Raw genomic sequence first — 14,309 nt, forward strand, 5'->3', positions numbered from 1 at the left:
GGATGAAGGAGTTTTTTGGTCACAGCAATTTATGCATGTTGTCTAATAAGGTAGAGGGAGGTTTTAATCTGTGTCAATGATGGGGGCACCCATATTGATGAAGTCATATATCCTTGAAATACTGAGCAAGTTATATAGGCATGATCTTTGCTTTTGGGTAGTAGTTTGGGGGTTTACATCAGCCTAATAGAGGGTCGGCAATATTGTTTAAGCCTGGCAGCTTCTTGAAAGCTTTCTGCTGACTTGCAGTTTTACATTTCCATATAAGTTAATTTTTTAAATAAATAATTGCTATAAGACCCCACTCGATTCAATGACACATGTTTAGTTACTTGCTTTCTTCATTAGGGGTTCTTGACACATTAGGAGGACTACGACTAGACTACTTTGTTTCCAATTCTTTGTTGCAAAATATCCTCCCTCCCTCCCTCTCTCTCTCTCTCTCTCTCTCTCTCTCTCTCCCTCATTTTTTGGGGTATCTGCCAAACTGCTATTTTAGGATAGGGACTAGATCTGTGATTTCATTGGGATAAGGAACTCCCAGGTGAGGAAATCCCCTTCTACCAGTGCTGGTTGACACCTTCTCTGCAATTCATAGTCATAGAGGTATGCCTAGAACACTGCTAAAAATGACTTGTCCAGGGTCACATAGCCAGCATGTTAGAGGCAGGATTTGAACCCAAGTCTTACTGGCTTTGGAGCTGAATCTCTATTTAATATGCCATGCTGGCACATTATAAAACATATTGATGGAACCAAAAGTTAGATTTTGGAACAAAGGAATAGCCACAAGCATAATTTATCACATTATCAGACTACCAGAACTGAGGGCAGTAGCCATCCATTAAATGAACAAACTACTATTACTTTGAGAAACGATAGATTAATATTCAGAAACTACTACTTTCTTAACCTTTACATATGTATGTCAGTTAATATACTTTAAATGTGACAAAACCATATCATAGCAAACATGAAAAACAATTTTGAAAAGTACAAAGAAGTATAAAAAAGTGCTTTCATATATATATGTATGTAGAGATATGTGTGTATATATATGCATATACATGTACATATATATACACATATACACATATATTCTCATTTCAATCTCAAGGCAACCTTACAAGGTTGATAGGACAGATATTATTATTATCTTAGTAAAAAAGGGCTCAGAGAAAGTGATACTTCTCTGTGATAGGAACCTAGGATTTAGGTAAAATGCACATAAACAAATCTCTTCCTAAGGAAAAGATCATATGTGTTAAGTGGACATTAGGCAATGTGAATATTTCATGGAATGGGGACAGACATAGAAGGCAATCTAACAAGAGGTCCATAAATCTAACAGGTCACTACCATGGGGCCTCAAATGATGACTTGTTGGTTAGCTCTGAGTAAAGCTGAGGTATGCATTCACATATTGAAGGGAATTCATAGAAGGGCAACCGAAGAGATTAAAGAGCTAGGGGGCTTGATTTATGAGGGAAGAACTAAAATGTGGCTTTCTTGGCTAGATAATAACTAAAGTGGGGGAAGGGAAGGAAGACTATGTTACATTTACATTTACAGATACTCATTCCTTGAGGTCCAACAGCTCTTCAAGTAAGGAAATAGCAATATTGCCAAATAAATATCCAGCTTAAGAAAAATGAATATCAGACTGGGTAGAACTACTTTTTCTCATCCACATAAAGCCAAGAAAATTATGATAAGCAAATAATGTAAATCTCCACCCAAACTTGAGAAGCAAAAATAAAAAGGATGCTTATGAAATTACTTTCAAAGTATGAAAAACAGGCAGAAATTGGAAAATATAAGTCACATATCTGAAAAACAACCAACGGGTTTTTTTTCTAAAGTGATTAAAAACAGGAAGATGAAATTCATCATGTGACTCAGTAGAAATCAGACTGAACAACAGTAAGAACTACCTCCCCTGTAGACTGAACTTCAGTGCCCAGGGACAGGGGTATGGTGTGATATAATGGACATCTCCCCCTTCACAATGAGTTACATGTAATATGAAGATGAATACTTTGTGCAACAGAAATCAATTTCATTTTATCTTGTGTCAGAAATCACTTTCTCATCCCTCACCCTGGCCAGTTTGCCTCTTTCTACAGTAGTCTCACCACTGTAATGCCAGGATTTGGGTGGCTAAAAGACTGGGTAAACCAAGGAATCTTGGACTAGAAATTGAGATAGTAAAAAAAAGTCTCAGTGATAAGTCCAATAAACTCCCAAAAGTCAGAGCTCAGGTCCAAGAAGGCAGCTAAGGTATGGAGGAAGAGGCAGATGCCATGTGTCTAGGTAGGAAAATGGTATAGAATAAGAATAATAAACCAGGACTAAATGTTAAAGAGACTGTAGAGAGCATAGGGTCAAGAGATTAGGCCAGAGAATGGGAAGGATTACGTCAGGAGCCAGGGAAAGGGTCTGAGAAAGAAGCATGCGGATATCAGCAGCAAGAATTAGGCTTGTTACTCTAAATTCATTGATGTCTTCTGAGACAAACACTCCTTGTACGCAACCTGCCTAAGGTTAGAACTAACATGTAGGTTGGCCTGAACCTTGAGATGGAAGCAAGTAGATAGATTTAGATAGAGTAAGGGAATGAGAAGCTCAGGAGCAAGGTGATCCTTGACAGTGACTTACACTCTGATACCAGTTCTAACATGTATCTATGAATTCCTAAACCCAAGTAATTTCGGCTAAGTATCAAGTTCCATTTTTGCTTCTGAGTCCCTATGTGTTAGGGCTTAAGGTGCTATCTCTGCTCTTCGGTCCCAGAATGGATTACTACTCTCCCTTCAGCTTGGGAAATATCCCACTCTGAAAACATTCCTTTTCTAACCCATCTAACAGTACCCTTCCAGGGACCTCCTCAATCCACAAGTGTCAGCCAGTGAAGGGGAATCAGATTTTGGGAACCTGCTTCTAAATGATTGGAAGATATAAACCTTCAGTAAGAAGAGGCTCTTTAAAGCTAAGATGACAAGCCCTTGCTCTGCTCCATTTAGCTGTGGGATTTCTACCACTGATCTCTTCGTGCTATCTCCCCTTCAAGTCCATTTATTCCACTCTTCTCCCATCCTTACTTCTGGCCTGAATTCTTTGTATAATTTCAAACTCTGCCTACCAGGTGCTTGCCCGTTTACACCTGTGGTAATCTATAGTGTCATGTCACTCTTCTAAAAATGTTAAATGTCTTCCTATTACCTACCAAATAAAGTTCAAACAGCCCCTGCCCTCATCTGGTCTACTCTGTTGTTCTTATGTCACACGCATCCCCATTATCCACTCAATATTCCAACCAAGCTGGATCATGCCTTGGGGTTTCCTGCATGTGCTCCATATTTTCCTATGTTTGTATTTTTGCTCACACTGTTATCTATGTCAGAAATTCAATAAACATGGTATTAAATAGTATGGCATGCTAGAAAGAAAGCTGGCTTCTGATTCGGGAAGACTTGGGTTCAAGTTCTTGCTCTGACGCTTACTGGTCAGGTAACCCTTGGTTAGAGGGAAAGCATAAGAAATAAGCATTTATACAGGGCTTACTATGCACCAGGCATTGTGCCAAGTACCTTTAAATACATATTATCTCATTTGATCCTCAAAACAACCCTGTGAAGCAGGTACTATTATTATCTCCATTTTATAGTTGAGGAAACTGAGGCAGACAGAAGTTAAGTGACTTGACCAGGATCATGCAGCTAGTAAGTGTCTGAGGCTGGATTTCAACTCCAGTTTTACTGATTCCAGGCCCAATGCTCTATATTGCCCTGCCTAGCTGCCTTGGCAAGTCCCTTAATTTCTCAGCACCTTGAGGAACTAACTCTTTAAGACTTTAAGTTGCAGAAAATGTACTACAAACTGCACTGGTTGAGACAATTTCTTCAGCTGGGAGTTCTCTATACCAAATGAATCTCAGGTCTACTCCCTATTTTAAAACAGCAGTCAAGTATGTATCCCAAGGAGTCAAAGTAGATAAAAAGATCTCATATACACCAAAATATTTTTGTAGTAACAAAGAAGTGGAAACAAAGTAGACACCAGGCTACTGAGTAATGTCTAAACATAAATGTAATGGAATATTACTGCTCCATAAGAAATAATGACTATGAAGAATACACAGAAGAATGGGAAGACTTATATGAACTGATGAAAATGTAAATAAGCAGAACCATGAAAACCATATGCACAAGGACTATAACAATACAAATGAAAAGAACAACAACAAAAAGAAACTGACTATGATGTAATTATAATGACCAAGGTTGGCCCTGATGAAGAAATGAGAAAATGTGCCTCCTTTCCTTCTTTGCAGAATTGGGGGCCTGTGGGTATGGAACTCTGAATATACTACCATGTTCAGTTGATGTGCTGGTTAACTTTGCTGAATTGATTTTTCCTTTCTTTTAAAAAAATTATTTATAAAGGACAGTTCTCTGATTAGAGAAAGGAAAAAAAAGGGTATATTTGGAAAAGAAGACTATTGGTCAAACATAAGATCTCAATAAAAATTTTAAAAGTTAGCAGTGTAATAAAAAAAAGTCAACTGGTATTTATTGTGTTTACTATGTGTTAAGTGTGGGGAAATAGAAGCAGTCCCTGCCCTTAAAAAGCATTACATCCTAATGAAGGAAGCCAGCACATAAAATGAAGCTCAGATGGGTAGGGGGAAGGAAGAGCTGAAAGTATGGGCAACATGGGGTCATGGTAGGGAAAGTCTAGAGGGCCAGGCAAAAAAGCTAATGCTCTCTTAGACAATCTTAGACATTAATTGAAGCATAATTTCCAGCTCAATAGAGACAGAAAATTCACTGCATTCTGCCCTAGTATGCTCTGGATGTCACATTTTAAGGACAAGGACATCAGAAACCCTGAGTTTGGATCTTGGTTCTGTCACTTGCTTCCTCTGTGACCTCTGACAATTCAGGTAACTTCTCCCACATTTAGTTTTCTCATCTAAAATGAAGGGTTGACCTAGATGAATTCTAAGATTTCTTCAAACTTTAGAACTGTGATCCTATATAATGCCATGAACTTGGAGTGATTCTGGAAGAGGATGGTCAGGAAGATGAGGAATCTTGAGATGATGCCATACAACAATTAGTTGAAGGAATGGGAGGGGGTATTTAGACTAAAGAAGAGGAGATATGAGTACATAAGAGCTATCCTCAAATATGTGGAATATCATGTTGAAGAGAGAATTGACTTGTTATATTTGGTCCTAGTGGGGAGAACTAATTAGTAATAATGGGCTGAAGTTAGTAGGGTGGCACTTTGGGTTCAATGTAAATAGCTTCCTATAAGTTTTAGCTGTCCCAGAGGGGAACTAACTGCCTCTCAGGCTTGTGGGGTCCCCTTCACTGGAGATCTTCAAGTGGAAGCTGGAGGCTTGTTGGGAATGTAATAGAAGTAATTCCAGCAAAGGTAAACAGGACCTGGAAATCCCTTGGATATCTGAGGTGGGGTGATTTTTTGGGGGAGGTGGGGGGACGGGATTACTTGTCTGTCTAGTTCTCTCTACCTTGGTTGACTTCTTGACAATTGAGCATATGACTTCTTGCTAGGCCATTTGATTTATAATACCTGGATTTTATTTTTGTTTAGCCAAGCTCCTGGTATTTCCCCTCTGGGCTTACCCTGTTGTGAAACAAATTCCAGCAAGATGTGCTACAAAAGATACTGATGTTTGCAAAATAGAGGAGCATAACTATAACATGTATCAGAGAATTAGGAAAAATAAGATAACGTTTGCTTGGGCATTATTTTATTTTCAGTTGATCACCAGAAGCTTGTTAATTTCACTTAAAGAATTAATACTAGAGTTACCTGGCACATAACTGAAATCTCATTATTAGAAATAACATTTTATTTAGATAAAATGAATATTATTTTAAAAAATCACATGATGATAAAAGTATACTATATGTCTACAAGAACCAAACTAGAAATGTAGGTAGGTGGCACAGTGGCTAGAATATTGGACTTGGACGCAGGAAGATCCGAGTTCAAATTTAGCCTTAGGCACTTATTGGTTATGTGGCACTGAACAAAGTCACTAAACCTGTCTGGCTCAGTTTCTTCAAGTAATGGGTGTAATAATAGTGTCTGCCTCCCAGCGCTATTGTGAGGATCAAGTGAAATCATATGTAAAAAATGCTTTGCAAATCTTAAATTTGTATAGAGTACATAGAGTATATTAATGCTAGCTACTTATTATAATAATAATATTTCTTGATCATTGTCAGTATTGGCTAATTTCCAGTTTTGGTCATAACCTACCCAATATATCACTGAAGTTTCAAGTCCATACAGAAGAGCAACTGAGCCTGCAATCCTGTTGGGATCTTTGTGGACACTGTGTTATCATCTGTAGCCACTGACTGGATGAAGCATAAAGGTGACAACTCTCTTACCTCTTTCACCAAGGCATTCCTGCTTGTTTGAATACTATGGCCTTCCCCAGAGAAATGGAGCAAACCCCACTTTGACAGGAGGAGCTCCTAGCTACATATTGCTTTAAGATTACAAAATATGTTCCTCATGGGAAAATAGTAAGCCAGGTAGTAATGACCCACTTTCTATTGATGAGAAGGCTGATACTCAAAGCAGTTCAATGCCTTGCTCATGGTTGCACAGCAAGGCAAAGCTGGAGCTGAGCTTCAACTTACTCTTTCCAGATTGCAAATACAATGCTCTCCATTATTCCCTACAGCCTTTCTTGATCTGATTCCATAGATAACAGTATCCTGAATGAATACATTAGCATATAAATATAATTGTGATATAAAATAAACATACTATGTGCCAAATGCTGTCACTGATTACGAATACATGTACTTCCTAACCAGGAGTTATACAAGCACAGCATGAAATGAAAGCTTTTACTTCACAATAAAACAGTTGAATTTTTCCTCAGGAATAGCAAACATTGCTTCCTCTCTTAACTTTTTTCTCACTACCCAGTCACCTCTGCTGTTCCAAAACAGAGGCACAGATTTTAATTTGCTTGATTTCAGTAACTGACAAAGGGCTAAGATTAGTATTAGCTGAATCTTGTCTTTCACTGTAAATTTCCAGTTAAGCATAATTCAATTGGATTCAATTCAGTTCACATGAGGAAAAGTATACGGGAGGCAGGGTAGCACTGTGATATTAAAATCATACATCTGAACACATCCCTGGAAAACATGAGGTTTTTTTTGCTGCCTCCTGCTACCCCCAGCCATCTCTCTTGATTTATCCCATGAGAATGAAGGTTCTTTCAACAACTGGCAGCCCAAACAGTCATTCTATATGGAAACAAGAGATGAAAGTGCCTTGTGTCAATCTGTATGGACCACTTTGTTCATATTGGAAATAGTGCTAAATGATTCTGAAGATAATCATGTCATATAATGTTTTTCTTGGTCAAGCAAGTTTTGGGAGCCCTGAGTGAGAAATATTAATTTAGGGAGAAAGGACTTCTCTTTTCTATATGAGATTTTTGCTTAGGACAGATAATGGGGCCATTTATCTCTTATCCTTAAATTGTAGATGAAACAACTGAAAAAAATACAATTTTCTTGAATGTAAAAATATTCTCACATAAAACTTCTTGTTTTCATTAAGAGGAACCAAATGGATTCTTTCAAACGGCAAATACAGTAATTTGTTGAATGCAAAATATGTCACACTAGATTAGTTTTATTGAAAAAAAAGATGTGATAAAAGCTCTTTCCCCCTTTGTAAAACTAATTAAAGTAGTAGATGAAAGAACTTTGGTTTGGTAGAACAGTTTGTTCACTGAAGCAGGCTACCATTTAATTTCATGCTGTGCTTGTTTAATTATTGTAAAAAAACCCATGATTTTGAGGTATGTACATATGTGTGTGTCCATGTACACATATCTAAAAGCACATATTGTGGTGCAGGTAAGAAAATACTGCCAGAAAAGAATTCTGGGTCCAGAATATTTTCAATCCTTAGATGGAGATGAACCAATATAGCTTATCTTACTTCAAAAGAAGATAATCCTTGTGTTCATACTCGAATGCAGGTAATCCTTTGGAAAAATCAATTCTAATTATTTAAGTCAATTTGCTGATGGTTATATATATTTTCCACTCCCAACAACAAAGTAACACATGGTAATACAAAAACATACTACCACCATGGACATCTTGTTAATTCTTTTGTGCTATTAAAGACCAAAACAATTAGAACCAGGTAAGATGACCTGAGATCTGTCTTCAGTTCTATCACTAACTAAAACAGTTGAGTCGCTTAGTCTTTGAGCCTCAGTTTCATTCTCGATAAATAATAAGCAATGGAGAGGATGATGATGACACTGATGATGATAGCTGCAAGCCTTTAAAGCTTGCAAAGTACTTTATATACATTATCTCATTTGAGCCTCACAACAACATTGTAAGGTAGGTATAATTATTTCTATTTTTTAGATGAGAAACTGAAGCTTTGAGAAATTAAGTGATTTGCCTTGGATCACAGAGCATTTTAGATTACATGATGGCCAAAATTTCTTTGGCCTTAAAAATGCCAATATTTTAAATTATTCCATTCTATTCAGAGGATAACACCTATGAAGCGTTTCATACATTCCTAGTGGAATTAAAATTCCATTCACTAATTAGTTGTTTTGACATGACCACACCTCACTACAAAATTCAATAGTTATAAGGAAGTAGATAGTTATAAATGATGGATTTACTTACCAAGAATGTCAAATTTTATCTTTCAGGAAAATATATTACATCTGCAGGATAATGCATTCACAGAGAGCTTTTAATGGATCTGTGCCTAACACTTATTGTTACTTTTTTATATGTACATAATAAGAAAGGGTTCCTTCTCCCAATTCTTCACAAAGAGATAGCCCACTATTAACACTTCCCTTTAATGTTATGCCAAAAAGATTTGTGTTTCAGAGCTTAGATATTTGCTGATGTAGAATGTGTTATAATTAAAGAATACAATCATTTCACTCTTATAACTAAAAAGCCAATTAGGCTCAAGTTGGTGATTTAAGGGAGCATTTAAGCATTTCTTACCTTAATTTCTAGTACATTTTCGTTGCCCATTGAGATCATCACTGGCTTTTCAAAAGGCTTAAATACAGGATTATGGACATAAATGAGATCAAAGTAAGTGGAATGGATACCATCAAATATGAAAAGAGCTTTTGTTTCCAGGGGGGGTTGCAGATTTAGCTGTTGTAAGGAAGGAGTCGAACAACAGATTATCTCTGAATTAGAGCGATGCTTACATGCCTGTAGTGAGAAACAATTAGCTACTGTAAATAAGCAGATCAAAAAATTAGGCAATATCAATAATAACTTTCACATTTTACTACCATATAGAACTTAAAAACTGGTGTGTTTTTTTAAGCCGCCAATTTACTGCTTAATGTTAAAACCTATCTAGATAGAGGGATATTTCTTCACAAGACTGAGACAAGTTTCACCTGCCTAGAGTAATCCATGCTGTCATTTCTGAAGCTGGACCTCCTGTTTAGACTTACCTAATTATTTTCTATTCCTTTGAAAACAGGACAGGGACACACAGGGGGGTAGGGGTGGGGAAATATGACCTCATCTTCCATCACTTAAATAAAAGCTACTGGAGAATTCTGCATATTGGCAAATGGTCCCTTCCTAAAGTCTGTGCCACTTTCACTGGCTGTCTTCCATGCCTGGAATGCTCTACCTTCTCATCTCTGCTTCTTGGCTTCCCCAGCTTCCTTCAAGTCCCAGCTAAAACTGACCTTTTACAAGAAGTCTTTTCTGATCCCTCTTAATTCTAGTGCCTTCCTTCTATTGATTACTTCCAATTTATCCTGTCTATAGCTCATTGTACACAGTGTTTGAATGTTGTCTCCCCAACTAGACTGAAAGCAGAGACTCTTTTATATTTCTTTGCATCTCCAGCACTTAGCACAATGTCTGGCACACAGTAGTCACTTAATAAATGTTTATTTACTAACTGCTACTGTTGAAGTATCCCCCTCAGATTATATTCCAAATCTTGTCCTGATTTTTAATGAAGATTTTCAGTACTGTATAGCTAAACAACGGGACTTTTAAATCCTGATTTCTGACATCGTACGAAATTTGATTTCCTATTATTGCTAGTAGTTATGCAAAGTGGCATATTTATGGGTAAAGTGACTGATTTTTCCCAAGAACAATGAAAACGAGTGATAGTCCCTTTTAATTTCTTTCTCTTAGAAAAGCAAAACAATAATTTATCCCCATATAGAAAGATATAGGAATTACATAAAAATCACAAACAAGAAACTTGGAATTGAACTCAGATAATTTATTAAAAATCATATAAGGCAAAATTTTTTTAAAAGATATATTTAAGATGGACCCAAGTACTAATTTCCATTGCCATTAGCATCAGACTTCACCAAACTTTTATAAATGTAGGCATCTTGTGAATAGGGATCATTTTATTCCTGGTACTTATATCTTAGTGCCTAGTACAGTGCATGACTCAGTAGGCAATTCATAAATACTTAGTGACTGAGAGACCCTTGAAGAATTGATATGTACATAAGGTCAGGCTGTGAGAGCATTGGCCCTGTAGTTAAAGGACCTGGGTTCTAATGCTGTCTCTTCGGCTCATCATTTGTATGACCTTTGGCAAATTACTGAATCTCAGTATCCTCATCTATACAATGAGAGGGGTTGGGCTATATGGCCTCTGAGGTACACTCCAGACAAGAGTTCTTAACTTCTTCTTATGTGTCATGGAATGCTTAGACAGTCTAGTGAATCCTTTGGACCCCTTCTTAGAACAATTTTTTTTAATGCAAAAAATACATAGGACGAAGAAACTATCTTGAAATACGTTAAATTAAAAAAATAAATCAAAATTAAATTTAAAACATTAAATTAAAATTTAAAAAGTTCATAGATTCCAGATCAAGAACCCTTGATTCCAGCTCTACATCTGTGGTTTCTTAGCTCAGAGAATTCTGTGTATTAACCCAGATAGCAGACCATCTATAATTTAGTGGATTAAGTCCTAAGGAGACACATTAATGTAAAGAAACTTGCCCAGGGCCACACAGCAAAATGTCAGAGGTGGAAACTAAAGCTAGAACTAACTGTCTATATCCATTTCAACACTCTGGCTACTACTATGGATCTTCACTGTAAAAATACTGGGATATGAATTTGCTTTTTCCTCTTCTAAATACATACAATACAATTTAGCTCTCTGCCAAATTAGCATCATGATGTTCAAAGCTTTTTACTCACATCAGCTTGAGAAGTGAAATTGAATTAACTACAAATGAGCAATTTTACTGTCATCACGATAATTCCATATATAAAACTGAGGAATTTGAAAACTACATTTTGAAATGCTGACTGCTGAAGGAGAATATGCATTTATAAATCAATGCAGTCTAGTTAGAAAGTGCTTGCCTTTTTTTTTTCTTTTTTAAACAATGATTGCCAATATAGATGCATAGCAAGGTTAATGTGCACGGACATTGACATGACTCATGACGTGACTCATAGCATCAGAGGCCAAAAGCTCCCATAGATCCAATTCATCATCACTGGCCTCAGTTTCCACAGGCAACGAACAATACAGAAGTAAAAATATCTACTCTTCATAAGGCAGTTGAACAAACAGCCAAAAAATGGACCTAGTGAATATTTTAATCCCTAATTCTGATGACTCTATAGAGAGATCTAGCCCTCACTGCTTTTGTCATTGAAGCAGCAGAAATTTAATTGACTTTTCCCCCCAGATACAAAACAGCTCAGAATCTCATCTCTCAATGACACTCTTTCTTTTTGATGGGCAATTCCTTAAGAAGCCAATGAGTACTCTCTGTTCAAATATAATGATGGGTTATGAAAAAAGATGGAAAATTTGTCACCATTTAATAAACCAGACTAGTCTTACCCGATTATAATTTCCTAGACCTCTACACAAAAATCACATGTATCCTATACATACATACATGAATGCAAAAAATAGAATTATTTTTATTTGCTAATGGAAATTCATTAATCTTCTTTTCTGATATGAAATACAAATACTCTCTAAGTTAGTAGTAGTGGTATTCAGAACTCTGTTTGTGGCTATATGTTGGAATTGGTTTCAGAGTACTTTACTTCAATTGTTTGTTCATTTGGCATAGCACAGCCTCTCAGGAGTATGATAAAAATCTAATAATACTTCAGAGGTGATGCAATGTGACTGATTGAGAAGGTCAAGAGAAATCTCATTTGAGATGACCTTACTGTTTTGTAATTCAACTTGACATATTTAGCACAAAATTGGTTTCAGTAATTGAAGAATATGATGGTTTTAGTCCTCAAAAACTGTTGGGATAGAGAATCTATGCAAAAGTGCTGTAATTCAGTCTATGATTTGCTCAAATAAGATACGCTAAAAAGGCAACACCTTCAACTTTCATTTCAGGTTTACTGTGAAAGTTGTGGTAGAAATTAAAACATGAAATTCCTTAAAATCAGCACTAAAACTACTGAAGTCCTAACAGAAATTTAATTGATTTAGTGTTCCATATAGGATGAAACAGACAGAAGAATTGACATAAAAAACTACAACTGGCTGCAATACAAACAAGGGGTCAATAACTTCTAAGACGATACCTCATTTAGTCGTTTTATTTTTGCATACTCCTGGAAATAAAATAAGATAAGATGGATGTTCTTCAGGATTAGTCCATCATGAGATATTAAGAAGACTGAGGTATAGGGCAGGCAGAGAGGTCAAGAAACAATGTGCCTTCTCCATAGCTAAAATTAATGAAATTGTGATGAGATCAGGGTAACTTCACACTAAGACCTTTGTTGGAACAAAAGGGACATTTTCTAACACTTTGAGACAGAGAAAGAGAGAGAGAGAGAGAGAGAGAGAGAGAGAGAGAGAGAGAGAGAGAGAGAGAGAGAGAGAGAGAGAGAGACAGAGAGACAGAGAGAATGAATGAGGAGGAGAAGAAAAAGAAAAAAAAACATTATAATCTTTAACTCTCACCCTTTCTTTTGTTAACTGTCTTTCAAAAATATCACCTTAGGGTTGTAATCATCATTTATGTCCAAAGATTGTGGGTTTAAAAAGCTGAAACCCAAGTTACTCAATAATTTCTGTAATTTGCATTACAAATTTATAATTCTGCTTAAGCTGTGTAAAAGGTAATTGCTGACAAAATATTTTAAAGGCAGAATCCCAAGTCTTTATGTTAACTAGTTAACTATAGTTGACTAAATGTTAACTAACTGGTTAAAAAAAAGCAGAGAAAGATACAGTATAGGGTATAAGCAGCGCTAAAAGGTACTCACCACTGTGAAGTTCCTTCCTACTTCTGGGACATTTATTACCATCTTGGGAACACTAGCAGAATTCAGGTTTTTCCCAAGACCTGTTATTGTGCTTCCTCCACTGGTAAAAATAAAATAGAAAAGTGATAATATTGAGAAAAACTACAGCACCTTATTTTACTCTTCAGCAAGCTTAGAGTCAAATTCATGCAGATAATGTTTTAAAGTCAGAATAATTATAAAGTCAGACTCTAATGAAAAGATTAAAGATGTTCAACGGAAATAGCTTTCTTAGCTTCTTCAAAATGTATGTGTAGATGTGCATATATCTAAGATTATAACTCACAAATTTGAGAATTGTATATTCTTTTTTATTTGTTAGACAATATGAAAGAATCATCTCTGAAAATACGTTGGATTTCAGTTTTTTAAAGAAAACTTTTAAAAATATCTTTCAGGCATTTGCATGATAGGGAACTAAAATAAATTCACTTTTCACTGTTATTTGACTCACAGAGCTGGAGAGTTGCAAAAGAAATGAGCTTAGATTGATTTGGTTCAATGAGCTACTGATTTAAAGGGAAGCTGGTCTGCATAAAAGATGGATTCAGGACAGGCAGGGTGAGTATATATTGAAAGGTGGAAAAACGAATGTGGTTCCGCATTAGTGTGTAAGTAAAATTATTGTGAGGAAATTCATACAATACATGTACATTGGTATGTATACAATATGTGTATATAAATATTCCATTCCTCTGTTTTGCTGAAATCAATGCAAACATTTGATAGAATAGATGGGAAGTGTTTCCTAGGTGCAAAGTAACATTAACAAAATTAAATGGTGCTCAGACACTGAAGAAAATCCTTTTAAAAATTGAAGGCCATCTGCAAAATAAATGTAACAGCAACAAAGCCAGAGATAAAATTGCAGTTCCTCCTGATTATTCTATAGCAGTCTCATGTCTTTCTTTTTTTCACATCTACTTT

The 14,309-nt window shown here is 36.1% G+C and overlaps 1 protein-coding gene across 1 annotated transcript in view; it reads right to left on the minus strand.

Moving 5' to 3' along the window:
* Positions 1-14,309, minus strand: part of MET (MET proto-oncogene, receptor tyrosine kinase) — a 158,345-nt gene that overhangs the window by 35,110 nt on the left and 108,926 nt on the right. Inside the window, exons 10-11 of the mRNA XM_036759269.1 lie at positions 13,344-13,443; positions 9,066-9,284 (exon numbers count right to left, since the gene is read on the minus strand). Coding sequence (XP_036615164.1) covers positions 9,066-9,284; positions 13,344-13,443 — 319 coding nt within the window. The remainder of the gene's footprint in view (positions 1-9,065; positions 9,285-13,343; positions 13,444-14,309) is intronic.

This window comes from Trichosurus vulpecula, chromosome 5 (assembly GCF_011100635.1).
Source record: "Trichosurus vulpecula isolate mTriVul1 chromosome 5, mTriVul1.pri, whole genome shotgun sequence".
Lineage (NCBI taxonomy): Eukaryota > Metazoa > Chordata > Mammalia > Diprotodontia > Phalangeridae > Trichosurus > Trichosurus vulpecula.